Here is a 14,353-nt window from a genome sequence, read left to right on the forward strand (position 1 = left end):
TGCAATTACACGATTCTGTGAGTCTAAGGCACATTAGAGACCAGGCAACGGAGGCAGAAAGAATGCTGGCTGGTACCCCATAGCATCCCCATATCCTTCCTCTGACCAACTTGATATACACACTCAGTGATAACAACTTGATTGAGGGATTTGACTGATACTGGCTGATTTTAAAATGTTAGTTTTGGAACCTTATACCACACTGTTAATGACATATTTTTGTTTCAGGCACATGCCTGTCTGCCATGTGGTCACTATAGTTAATGGGCTTTTGTTTGTACAGTGTACAGTTTGTTCATGGGTCCTGCAAGCAGCTTTTTACCCTGAGGGCTATCAGTCAGGCTATTTTGTTCATGTTTTTATTATCAATAGCTGAAAGGATCAAGCAATAACAGTGCCATTGTCCTGTGGAAGCACTTTATGCATCCATCTGGACAGATTTGGCAGGTGTGGCTGAGTATTCCACTTTGTGGTGGAAAATCGAGCATGCGAGGCCACTTTCCATAAGTTGGATTTGTTAGTATGAGTTTAAACAGGGGCTGTCTGTGCTGGGAAGAGGCAAATAGCCCCTGCTGAATGTCCAAGGTACTTCCATCCTCTCTGCTTTCTGCTGAAAATTCCAACCTGGAGGCAAGCGATAGTTTTATGGAAGCCGAAAGTGGTTTGAGAGGCTGCGCGTCCCATGGTGTGCACGGACACATATTCTCACATACACCTTTTTGTGCCATTTTCACCTATAGTCAAACTAGTTAAGGAGTTTGCTTTAAAACAAACAAACAAACCTTGCCAAACCTGTTTAGCAAAGTCAAGAGCGGGATCAGTGTACGCGCCATAAGTGGTGATCCCTCTTTCAAGCTGCCTGTTAAATCTTTTCAGCAGTCTCCATCTGTAGGTCTCATAGCCTGAATTACCGTACTTTAGAAAAAAGACTGCAGAGGTTGCATTCTAATATTGTTGGGTCCTCAGGGAGTTCTTCCAGCAGTGAAGATGAGGTCATACAACTGGGTGAGGTGTGTCATACAACTGGGTGGTGGTGGTGGTGGTGGTGGTGGTGGTGGTGGTGTGTGTGTGTGTGTGTGTGTGAGAGAGAGAGAGAGAGAGAGAGAGAGAGAGAGAGAGTGAGTGCACAAAATGAAGGTGGATAAAGGTGCATGGACTACCCAAGGCCATTCCTTTCCATGGAGCTCATTCCTTCCTTTTCTATTTGCCAGACATTTTTCATAGCATTAATATCCATGGGGCAAGAATAAGAATAATAAAAAGAATTTGCCACACACTGCTTTGCTTCACAGGAAGGCTAAGAAGGCATGGAGTGTCGAGGTCCTGTTCTGCAAATAGTGAAGCCATGTTCAAGTATACAGAAGATCCTTGATGTGATTATTAATTTTCGGGGGAGTGGGTGGTTCGTGAAGAAAATGGCACAAGTAGGACTGGCATTACACTATAGTCCACATTTTTCTCCCAGCTTGGCACCAAGCATGGCACAGTATGGCCATACCCTCGGGGGGTCCACAAATTGTGTTTGGATTTCCTAGCCAGTCACTGTTTGCCCTCTCTGCCTGTTCCTTTCACTGCCCCTCCCCAAGTTCAAGAGGAGGAAAGGGTTTTACTTATTTGCACTGTGTTATGAAGATGGCAGGATAAAGCAGGAGTCCTCTTATGCTGTTTCTCATCTTCCTCAAACTGCTGTGCAAGTGACAGGAGACTCAAAGCCCAAAGAGCTTGAGGGAGAGGCAGAGTTTTGTTTCACCAGTGCAGAGATTTACATAAGGAAAGTGGGGGTGGGGGCTCATACTGTTATTGTGGGATCTTGTGTTCTCGCTGCTTGTTTTCTGGAATATAGTGATAGGTGCCTTTGCCTCATATTTTTTATTTTTATTGTAAAAGAACACCTTTTTAAATTAAGCTTAAGTTCTCAGATAATTTAACTTGCTAAGAAAGATGCTGGTGACTTTTTGTTATATATAAGAGCTGTTGTGAAGTCTGAAATTGGCAGGCACTACTTTCATTTTGCTGCTAGGAAAAGATCTGTATTGTGCGTCCTGCGTTACCTCTTCCAGATTGTAACTAGATACATTTTGTGTTGTGTTACATTTCAGGCAGCTGTTCTTGATGTACAGCCAAAAAGTACATGCTCATATGCTTAACAGCTAGACAGAAATGGGACTTGCACTGAGCCTGGCTGCCTTTGCTTCGCACAGAAGAATTAACCACATTAACTGTTTCAGCATGAAAAGTAGCTTTCTGATAGTTGTAAATATTTTGTTACTTACTGTTCAGAGAAATTTGGGTTCAGCATAGCCTCTTAAGGTTCAACAGCATTGAATGGCATCTTTTCATAGGAATTTTGCAGTATTTTCTTCTGCTTGCAGATGGCTTGTGCACTAGTAATCTGGCTTACCTTCTCTGTCACCTTTTGGACCCCACCCCCATCTATCACCTTTTCGAAGGATGGCTAGATTTAAACGACTACTTCTTTTCTTTTAACTTTATAGCTGCAGCATACCTTTCCTCTCCTCCTGCAGATCCTTACAGTGCAAAGGTTTGGCCTGCTACAGAAACCACGGAGGGAAAGTAAAACCGTTTCCCTGCCAAAATTGTGAGAGCTGGCTCTGTACAGAGCTGCTCCCATCAAAAGAACTGGAGGAGAGACAGGGGAGTACACTTGATAGGCTGTGAAAATCTCCCAAGTGGAAATGCAGCACTGGGATCCATCAGTGTGCCAGATATGTGGGCTCTTTGGGCGCTCCTGCCCCACCTGGCAATACCAAGGCCCTATTGTTTCTGTTTTAATTTTGGGTAAGGTGTGCCCAGATTTTCAGGCTGGCAGAAGCTGTGCACCCTGCTCCCCCCACCAGGGCCTAACACCCAGCAAAGAAAAACTGTCTGCTACTGCATACCTTTCCTTTCTTTTTCCTTACCAGCTGGAGTGAAGTAGACAGAGCAGGGGTAGGCAACCTAAGTCCCGGGGGCCGGATGCAGCCCAATCGCCTTCTTAATCCGGCCCACGGACGGTCCGGGAATCAGCGTGTTTTTACCTGAGTAGAATGTGTCCTTTTATTTAAAATGCATCTCTGGGTTATTTGTGGGGCCTGCCTGGTGTTTTTACATGAGTAGAATGTGTCCTTTTATTTAAAATGCATCTCTGAGTTATTTGTGGGCATAAGAATTCGTTCTTTTTCTTCTTCAAAATATAGTCCGGCCCCCCACAAGGTCTGAGGGACAGTGGACCGGCTCACAACTGAAAAAGGTTGCTGACCCCTGACTCAGAGCAAACAAACAAAAAAGCCCCCCTGCCTCTGCTGGCTGGTTAACCCTTTCTTGAAACGCATAGGTTAAGTGTTATTGGGTTTTTTAATCCAAAATTATTTTCTGGTGCTTTACTTTTAATGACAGCAATCTTTGTCTTTTTCGTCATCTGGAGTACACTGAATGGAAGTTAGTGCAGTATTTTCAGGGCTGAAGGCTGGGATCCACTCTAGGCTTCCAAGCTATCATTCTGTTGAAATGTATTTCAGAGTCTGTTTTTAATGCTGCAGCCGTGGAACTGTTACAGCAGCCTCCTTTTATTTTATGTTGTGAACCACCCTGAGTGGGTAAAGGGCAGTATACAAATTTAATAATAATAATAATAATAATAATAAATAAATAAATAAATAAATAAAAATAATAATTGCTCAGAAGTAAGCCCCACTGTGTTCAAGGGGCATAAAAAGGTAAAGGACCTCTGACAGTTCAGTCCCGTCACGAACAACTCTGGGGTTGCGGTGCTCATCTCGCTTTACTGGCCGAGGGAGCCGGCATACAACTTCCGGGTCATGTGGCCAGCATGACTAAGCCGCTTCTGGTGAAACCAGAGCAGCGCACGGAAACGCCGTTTACCTTCCCGCCGGAGCGGTACCTATTTATCTACTTGCACTTTTGAACTGCTAGGTTGGCAGGAGCAGGGACCAAACAATGGGAGCTCACCCCGTCACGGGTATTCAAACCACCGGCCTTCTGATTGGCAAGCCCTAGGATCTGTGATTTAAACCACAGTGCCACCCACGTCAAGGGGCATAGTGCCTATCAAATGTATTCAAAATTGCAGTACAAAGATTAAATTCAATGGGACTTAACTTCTGCACTCTGCGCAAATAAGCATATAGTTAAGAACTGAAAATTGTGTTTTGTTTTGTTTTTGCAATGGGATTTAGGCATGTTTCATTTTGTATGAAAGCTCTTGCTTCCCATTTCCATCTTTGAAGAAAAACGCTCCATTCATGTAACAGGGTTTCGTATGCCACGTGCGGAGTATTCCTTCCCTCATGGAACAGGGAAAGTTCTGCACACACTCTAAATTAGTACCACTGGATTATGTTCAACATTCGCAAGATAAGTTACTTCAAGTGATATGTTACTTTTAGTCTCTGGGGCTACAATCCTATGCATATTTACTTGGAAGAAGGCCCCACTAAATTCTGTATGACATCTGAATAAATATGCATAGGATCAGACCTTAAATCCTATAATTGCCATTAAAGTTCACCTTAGTATTTTTATTTTAAAGATTGCAGGGGAGTACAGTTTCAAAACACAAACAAGCACCCCTCTCTTTACAGTGGTACCTCGGGTTAAGAACCTAATTCGTTCTGGAGGTCCATTCTTAACCTGAAACTGTTCTTAACCTGAGGTACCACTTTAGCTAATGGGGCCTCCTGCTGCCGCCACACGATTTCTGTTCTCATCCTGAAGCAAAGTTCTTAACCTGAGTTACTATATCTAGGTTAGTGGAGTCTGTAACCTGAAGCGTCTGTAACCCGAGGTACCACTGTACTTGGGTATCTCTTCCTGGCATTGCCACAGGAAAAGCTCAGGTCATGGCCAGGGCATGTTTTTCTCCAAGGAACACACTGCAAATCATATCTTTTTTAAAAAGGAAATGTTATGAGACACATAGTTAATTAAATTGGATTAGCCATGCAGCGGCTCTTTACTCACTGATTTACTTTGCTGTATTGCTCGTGGATGAGAGAAGGCAGGCTGGTGTAGAAAAATATCAGTCTACGAAACCAAAAAAAGGGGGGGGGGAGAATGTGGTATTTCTTTCTATTTAGATGGGCAGAATAAGGAGGTCTAGATTTTATGAGAAATTATCCAGCACACTTGGCTATGTCTACTTTCTGGGAGTGTTTGTGAGGCGGGCATGAGAATGAGACCAAGAGAGATGTATTTTTCTGGTGGCCAGTACCTCCACATTTTAAGCATCCCTGTTGCAAGTGTTAGGCCACATTCACGCCACACATTTAAAGCACTACGAGACCACTATAAGCCGCCATGGCTTTCCCGCAAAGAGTTCTGAGAGCTGCAGTTTGTTAAGGGTGCTGAGAGAAGACCCCTGTTTCCCTCCCAGAGCTACGATTTCCAGAGTTCCCTGTGAAGAGGCATTGGTTGTTAAATCACTCTGGGTTCTTAGGGAAGGTACTGCCAGTCGCATCTTTTCCAGGGCACCCATGCTTTATATAAAAGAACTGCAAGCAGAATTTATCTCTTGCCATATATGGTAAACTAAGCAGAGTAACCACTGTATATTTCTGAGGTTCTCCTGTTAGAAACATATTCTTCTGTTTGGTTTGAATTTGGCCTTATGAGCATTCACGAAAGTCTTGTTATCCTTGGTTGCATAACTTGGCTACAGGGGAAGTCGCAAATACCTTCACCCAGATGATCTGCTGATTGTACCCTCTTCCTAGATGAAGGACAGTCTGGAAAACAACAGATTTGCTGTTATGTACTGAGTTGAATAGGATCCAAACTGCAGCAGTCTGATTGGTCCTAGAACAATAGGATTCAGAATGCAGCAGTCAGATTGGTCCTAGAACAATGCAGCAATATGATTGGTTGGCAGGAACCACCCAATCATGCTCCAGATAGAAGTGAATCCACAACCTGATTGGCTTACAGTAGAATTCCGGAATTAGCCAATCATGTGCAGCCCATTGTGTAAATAATGTATATAAAGCAGATACCTTGAGGGGACTTTCATTCATTCCTCCTCACCACTATGAGCTGAATAAAGAGCATGAAATCACTTTGCGACTCTGAGTATATTTCACTGGCGACGAAGGTGGGATCCCGCTGAGCTGACTGCCACACACAGCACCGCAGCACCGCCACCTGCCGCACCGCTGCCTCGCACCGTGTATCCAGGCTTCAGCTCCGGGACACAAGGAACTCAGAATGGCAACCGACAGCAGCTTCTCGCCGTTCAACCCAGCATCTGGAGACTGGGAAGCGTATGCCTCCCGTTTCACCTTCCTCCTAGAAGCCAAAGGGGTCACCGATGAAGAAGACGCCAAGAAGAGGGCGATATTCTTCAGCGTCTGCGGAGAGGAGACGTTTGAAATCGCCCGGGCTCTCCTTGCACCCGAAGACGTCGCTACTGTTCCATACAAAACAATAATGGAACAGCTGAAGGGGCACTTTTCGCCACAGCCCTCTGTGGTGGCTCGTCGAAATGCCTTCTATGCAAAGCGGCAAGCCCCTGGGGAAACCATAACTGGGTTTGTGACCTCTCTCCGCCAAGCTGCCCGGTTCTGCAACTTCTCAGAGCTGGAGAACATGCTTCGTGACCGCCTCGTCGGTGGCCTGAAGGATGAGAAGCTGCAACGACGCCTCTACGCTAAGAAGGACCTAACGTTCCAGGTCGCTCTGGAGGAGGCCCTGGCAACGGAAGCTGCCGAGAGGTCGACGCAAGAGGCACGGCCGAGCCAGCCGTCCCAACCGAGGGTCCACCACGAAGACCTCACCGACGACTCAGGATCCAACAGGGAGGAGGTGCACCGAGTACAGCAGCGCACTCAAGCAGCCCCCATACCACAGCTGCCTCGACGAGAAGCAGGGAACTGCGCAAGCTGTGGAGACAGTCACGAGAGGAGGACCTGCCGTTTCCGCAACGCAGAGTGCAGGCAGTGCAGAAAATTGGGACACATCGCCCGGGTGTGTCGAGCTCGGCCCACCCGACGCCAGGCATCAGATGACCAATCCAAGAGCCCCAGGTCCCGGGGCCCAACACACCAAGGCAACTCGACGGAGCTCACGGACTTCCAGGTATACCAGTTGCCCCACCCCAACGTAGAGAAAATTTATGTAGAGGTACAGATAGAGGGGGCCCCATGCCGCATGGAGCTAGACACGGGTTCAACTCTATCCATAATCTCGGCAAGGACCTTAAGGAAACTGTGTCCTACTGGGGGTCCCAAACTCAGGCCGGCCCCATTCACCCTCCGGGACTTCCAGAAACGTAAGGTCCCCACAATGGGGGTGGGGACCTTCAGGGTGCAATACCAAGGGCGGACGCGGCAACTGGACTTGCTTGTGGTCAAGGGCCCCTACATTAGCTTACTGGGATTGGCATGGTTTGGACCACTGGGGCTAGCCGTCACCGGGGTGAACCACACGAGCTTACAAGTGGACGTGGACGCCATATGCAAGGAATTTCCGGGGGTTTTTGATGGGAAATTGGGACAGTATACGGGCCCCCCCATTGCTCTACAGCTTGACCCCGCAGTACGACCAGTCAGGCTCAAGGCCCGCCGGGTCCCGTTCGCCCTGAAACCCCGTATAGACGAGGAATTGGACCGACTCGTGGAGCAAGGCGTGCTGGAGCCGGTGCCTAATGCCCCCTGGGAAACCCCAATCGTCACACCCGTCAAGCCGAATGGTTCGGTCCGCATCTGCGCAGACTACAAATGTACCATAAACAAGGCCCTCACGGCCCATGCATACCCAGTGCCAGTGGTCAGCCATGTCCTTGCCACCCTGGCTGGGTCGAAAATTTTTGGCAAGCTGGACTTGGCCCAAGCATATCAACAACTGCCAGTAGATGAGGCCACAGCAGAGGCACAGACGATTGTGACGCACAGAGGAGCGTTCAGGGTAAAGCGGCTGCAATTCGGTGTCAGCGTGGCACCAGGCATATTCCAGAATCTAATGGACTCTCTCCTTAAAGGGATTCCTGGCGTCACCCCCTTCTTCGATGATGTGTTGATTGCCGGGCCCACACCAGAGGAGTTTGAGGACCGCCTCCGCACCGTTCTGCACCGTTTCCAGACGGCGGGTCTCAAGGTGAAGCGGGAAAAATGTCTACTAGGAGTGCCTCAGGTGGACTTTCTGGGATTTATGGTGGACGCAGAAGGGGTCCACCCGACTGGGGACAAGGTACGGGCCATTTGTGATGCCCCAGCGCCCAAGAACAAGACTGAACTTCAGGCCTTCTTGGGACTATTGAACTTTTACCATTCCTTCCTTCCCCACAAGGCGGCGGTAGCGGAGCCCCTACACAGACTCCTGGACAAGCGGGCCCCTTGGGTGTGGGGCCAGCGCCAGGAGGCCGCATTCCAGGCAGTCAAGGACTTGCTTGTCTCAAACTCGGTCTTGGCACACTTCGACGAGAGGCTGCCGGTGGTGCTAGCATGCGACGCCTCACCCTATGGCATTGGCGCTGTCCTGGGACACCAACTCCCGGATGGAAGAGAGGTACCGGTGGCATACTTTTCCCAGACACTCAACGCAACCGAGCGGAACTACTCGCAAATCGACAAGGAGGGTCTGGCAATCGTGAAGGGAGTAAAAAAATTCCATGATTTCTTGTACGGGCGGCCCTTCACCGTGGTGACTGACCACAAGCCCTTGCTTGGCTTGTTTGCCTCCGAAAAGCAGACCCCCCAAGTGCTGTCTCCTCGTGTCCTCAGGTGGTCAATTTTCCTTGCCAGCTACCAGTATGCACTGATTCACCGCCCTGGGAAGGCGATGGGCCATGCGGACGCCCTCAGCAGGCTACCACTACCGGAAACAGGCCCCGACCCAGCACCTGCACAAGAGGTTATGAGCCTGGAGCTGCTTCCCGACCGCCCCATTCAGGCACAAGAAGTTGCACACCATTCCAAGAAAGATAGGGTCATCTCCCGCGTCCTGGACTGGGTGTGGAGGGGATGGCCCAGCAGCAGCCCCGGGCCAGAATTCGCCGGCTACACAACCCGCAAACATGAACTGTCAGCCCACAAGGGGTGCCTGTTATGGGGAAGCAGGGTCGTTGTTCCCCAGCCCCTCCGCAAAAGGGTCCTCACAGCCCTACACGAGACACACCCAGGGGTAGTAAGAATGAAGGCCCTTGCCAGGAGTTATGTGTGGTGGCCGGGGATCGACGGAGAGATAGAGGCCTGGGTCAAACACTGCCAGGCCTGCCAAGAATCCCGCCCAGATCCCCCAAGGGCCCCAGTCCAGTCCTGGGAGTCCGCCCGAGCACCATGGTCACGCCTGCATGTGGACTTCGCTGGCCCCTTTCAGGGGAAAACATTCTTCATAGTGGTGGACTCCTACACCAAATGGCTGGAAGTCGCACTGGTACCGTCCACTTCTACGTCCGCAGCCATCCGGGTACTACGCAGGCTGTTTGCAACCCACGGGCTCCCTGACACTCTCGTCTCAGACAACGGGACTGCATTTACGTCAGGAGAATTCCAAACCTTCACAGCGCAGAACGCCATCCGCCACATCCGTTCGGCACCATTCCACCCTGCCACCAATGGCCAAGCAGAACGCATGGTGCGGACCACCAAGGACACCCTTCGCCGCATGACGCAAGGGGATTGGGAGTACCGCCTTGCCACATTCCTCCTAGCACAACACAGCACCCCCAGCTCAACGACTGGCCGGAGCCCCGCTGAACTACTAATGGGTCGGCGCCTTGCAATCAGATTGGACCGCCTTCACCCCGATAGAGCTCAGGATGAGGTAGTGGTGGGGGAAGGCAGGAACCCCCGGACCTTCGAGGCCCAGGACCCAGTGTACGCAAAGAATTTTGGGGCAGGCCCAGCATGGGTACCCGCCACAGTCACCAGGGTCACTGGTCCCGTGTCGTACGAGGTGCTAACGGATGGGGGGCAATGCTGGCGCCGCCACTGCGACCAGATACGGCGACGATTCCCGGGAGAAAACCAGGAGGAGGAAAGGTCAGAGGAGTCCCAAGGGAACAGTGGGGCAGTGAGGCCCATAGAGCAGGAGGGGCCAGCAGGAGAGGCAGAATCAGTAAATACAGAGAGGACCCGCGAAGCCAAAAGGACACCGGAACCAGAACCACGACTGAGCGAGCCGGTTGCACCAGACCAGACAGGCCCATCACAGCCAGCATCCTTGGAACATGAGCCAGAACCTGAACCCCGGACCAGGGAACACCCCAGGCCGCAACGCACACGTAGGCCACCGGCGTACCTCGAGGACTATGAATGCGACCTCCCGGGCAGGACTGGAACTTAGAGGGGAGGGGTGTTATGTACTGAGTTGAATAGGATCCAAACTGCAGCAGTCTGATTGGTCCTAGAACAATAGGATTCAGAATGCAGCAGTCAGATTGGTCCTAGAACAATGCAGCAATATGATTGGTTGGCAGGAACCACCCAATCATGCTCCAGATAGAAGTGAATCCACAACCTGATTGGCTTACAGTAGAATTCCGGAATTAGCCAATCATGTGCAGCCCATTGTGTAAATAATGTATATAAAGCAGATACCTTGAGGGGACTTTCATTCATTCCTCCTCACCACTATGAGCTGAATAAAGAGCATGAAATCACTTTGCGACTCTGAGTATATTTCATTTGCTGTTGCAAAGATCTTCCTCAGTCCATAGCAGGGATGGAAACCTCAGACCCATGGCTCATACTTGGCCCACCAGGTCTCTCCATTTGGCCCATGAGGTTTAAAACAAAAACAAAAAAACTACACCCACCTGCTCAACACTATCTGGAGCCAATAGTGAATAATCACTATGGCTTTGTTTTGAGCTTTGTTGGGCCCACAGAAAGTAATCTGCGAATACAGGTTTTTAACTTATATCCTGAAGTACATGTTTACTGTCTTGTATCTTGGCTATCATAAAGGAATCACAATAAATTGTTAGATCAGAGTCATGCCATGGGCCTTGTTGGTGTTCTTCACATTGTTAGCCTAGAAGTTCATCTAGGCTGCTTCTTCTGACATTATTTCCCTATGGTAATTTTGCACAGGCATTTTTTTCAATCCACATCTTTTCTAAGGGTGCGAAATCCATTCATGAGCCACAGAAAATCCCAACAGTAGCCTGGCATAATCATTGATGCTGTCAAACAAATTTAATAAATAACTAACATTTAAAACAACAACAACTGCTGCACTTTACACAGGAGTCAGAAGGGTATTGGCACAGGGCCCAATTCATATAAGTGTAGAAGTGTGAGCTTCTCACTGTCCTGCAGCTTGATGCATCACGGCAGCAAGACAAGATGCTCACGTACAATTTCTTCTAGTTTTCCTGAGTGAGAGGGCCAAAGACCATGCAGGAACTTTTCACTGGCTTGCATGTATTTTCCTTACTGCATTGGTTTAGAGTATAATCCTGGTCTCTGTTTTGCGAAAGGGAGAACAAATGAGGGAGTATGTTGGGTTGGCCTTCTCTTCCTTCTTTCCAACCCCTTCCCATTCAGCAAGTGTAGCATCTTTTGCTGTGTGACAGGTGAGGACACCATCTACTTAGGTGGCTGGGTGCCTGGCTTCACCATTGCAGGTCTTTTGCTCAGCGTACTTGTTCCTGCTGCCACTTTGCATGTGGGTCATGGGATTCCATAGGATGTGGTTCCCGCATGGAGGAAAGGAGAGTCTTCTCCCCCCCGCCCCCAATCACTGTGTGCCTTCTGCAACAGAGAGTAGAATTGCACCCTTTAAGAATATATTTCAAATTTCAGTATGTTTTCTGCATGTGAAAAACTTGTATTTCTTAAAAGCATTTTAAGCCATTTTAACCAAGGTGGTCAGATTGGGAGACAGGGAGAGAACATCAGAATTTATAAACAATAGGAGTTTAGCACTCTCAAAATTAGATTGACAGAGTATGGTAAAATTGACATTGTGCTTCCAGCTTATACCATGACTTAGTTCATCTTATTATGCTGTGAATGTAATCCTTTTTTTGGAAGCCTGTCTGGAAAAATTGAACCTACTGTAGTACATCAGCTGTTTATAATCAAAGAAACATATGCTTAAAAGAGCTACAGGGCCTTTATAAACTATGTGTGCAAATTACCTTTGGAATTGGTTTATTGAGTTGTTGAGACCATTGCTTTGGGTAACTGTTCTGAAGCATTGTTATGAATTAATTGCAAACTTTTGATATGTTTAGTTTTGCTTAGGCCAGTTAATCAGATGTGCATGTAACTTAATGCAGCTAATGAGCCTGCAGGAATTAATGCCTAGTGTTGCCTTTGCTTTCCTAGTGAATATTGCTTCCAAAAATAGAACAGGACCTATTAATAAGATAGATAATGCTGTTTTTGTTATTCAAGCACTTCTCTGCATGTTCTGCCAAACCCTCCCCACGACAAATAATAATAATAATAATAATAATAATAATAATAATAATAATGCAATATTTGAACAGACAAGGAGGCAGCTGAGAAAGGAATATGGCCATCTCTCCTTAGGGAGTTTAATATGCATATTGTATCATTGGCAAGGAGAATGCCAGTCCCTAATGTGTTTCTCTGTTTTGCTTCCATTCACATGCAATCAAATTGGTGTGTTGCAAATTTAATTGCTGTCATTTGGAACATAGCTGCATACTGATTTAGCCAATTTACCAGCTAAAGAGAATTATCTGTGTACTGTATTACATGTGTGCGTGAGAATACATGGGCTCTGTTGGGAGTGGGGAAGGCAAGAGGTCTGTTCCGTGCTTGGCTATGTCATGTTTGCTTTCTTATATATGTACCGTATATCCCCTCTGGGAAAGGAGGATGTGCCATGCCAGAACCCCAGCTGTGACCATTTATATAGAGTGATAGCTTTCCCAGAATCGGGAAGATCTGGCATTAGGTCCTGGTCCCGAGCACATTTAGTATGTTCGAAAAGTGTCTGACACTGTGAACCTAAGTGCCTGTAGGTTAAGGTCTCTTAATTTCGGCAGAACTTGCCTCCAAGTATTGACTCCCCCTCCCCCATTCCTGGCATCCTTTTTATTTCTCTTTCCTTTTGACTCTCTGTCATTGCTTAACTTTATATTCTCATCTGAAGCTTGTTTTCATTCTCCTAAGATCTTGTTCTGCAACTTCTTAGCCTTGTACTTTCTTTCTCTTTTCTCCCCAGCAGGCACATTCCACATGATAGATTGCTGGTGGATTCAACCTTGTTTACATAAAAGCATTTCATAGGCCTGCCAGACAGCTGTGCTGGCAGGTCACTTTGAAAGACCATTCATGTGTATTGCAAGTGAAGCCTTGGATCCGGGTGCCACTCCTGCCATCTGGAACGGGCCCGAAATTAAATAATTGCATGTGCTTCTTGAAAGGTGGTAGAATTTACTTTTATCTGCACCTTCTCTTTTCCAGTTACCAAGTTTCCAAAAGAAAGAAAGACCAGAGCTTCCAGCTTTGCAAACATTTGGGAACAAAGACTTAACTCTCCAACTGCTTACGTGGCAGCATATTCTTGAGCTGAAATGTAGATTTATTTACTCAAGGCCAGAAGAAAAGAGCTGAGCAAGGGCTTCTCTAAGGGGCATTGTATCTAATATCAAAAACATAAGCTAACACTGGTTTATTTACGTAAATGCTACAGCATGTCATATAAATGAAAGTTAGCATTTCATATTTTAGGCACAGCCTCTTGTCTGTATCATGTGGTGTTTTAAAGTAAGTCTTCAAAAAAAAATTCAACCCCTCAGCAGGATCACCCGTAGCAGCAGCTAATATTGTGCAAAGATCAAAAGGTTTGAGTCGGGGTTTGGATTATTTTGAACGTGGGCTTGGGGGGGGGGTTGCCATTTCTTTTTTAAGAACCTTGCACATTGACATAAGGGCTGCATAAAACCAAACAGATTCTTTTGTGTATGCTGCATCTGTAGATTACTGGGACATTATCACATAGTTAGTTTGTAACCTTTTAAAAACATTTTGAAGTTAACATGAGAATCAAAACTTGTGTCTCAACAAAGCCATTGCATGCATTTCTCCCCTCAAACTGCACTGTCCATTTTGGTGCAGGGTGGTGTGTGTGTGTGTGTGTGTGTGTGTGTGTGTGTGTGTGTATTGCTGTTTTACTGCAATGCTGGATAGGTTATGTCCAGTGGGATGCATTCAGTCTACCAAAGCACTCCTTGGGAAAGTTTTATTCTCTTTTCCACCACAACAAATGGTCTCAAAGTAGCTTATCCCACAGCAGTTGCACGCACCAGAGCAAAGGGTTTTGTGGGCAGGATCAGTTCAAGACCCATGTTTCAGAGAGTCCTTGGGCAAACTGCCCAAGGTAGAGCCTTGTTCAGTGCACCACTCTCATCCTTCTATTT

The 14,353-nt window shown here is 47.4% G+C and overlaps 1 protein-coding gene across 6 annotated transcripts in view; it reads left to right on the plus strand.

Moving 5' to 3' along the window:
* Positions 1–14,353, plus strand: part of KCNQ1 (potassium voltage-gated channel subfamily Q member 1) — a 333,723-nt gene that overhangs the window by 179,219 nt on the left and 140,151 nt on the right. Inside the window, exon 16 of one of the 6 annotated variants that reach the window (XM_083588444.1) lies at positions 13,398–13,840. The exons of the other annotated variants lie outside the window; for them this stretch is intronic. Coding sequence (XP_083444570.1) covers positions 13,398–13,467 — 70 coding nt within the window. The 3' untranslated portion in view covers positions 13,468–13,840. Of the gene's footprint in view, positions 1–13,397; positions 13,841–14,353 lie in introns of those variants that run through there. 6 annotated transcript variants of the gene reach the window in all.

This window comes from Podarcis filfolensis (assembly GCF_964270895.1).
Source record: "Podarcis filfolensis genome assembly, chromosome: 1".
Lineage (NCBI taxonomy): Eukaryota > Metazoa > Chordata > Lepidosauria > Squamata > Lacertidae > Podarcis > Podarcis filfolensis.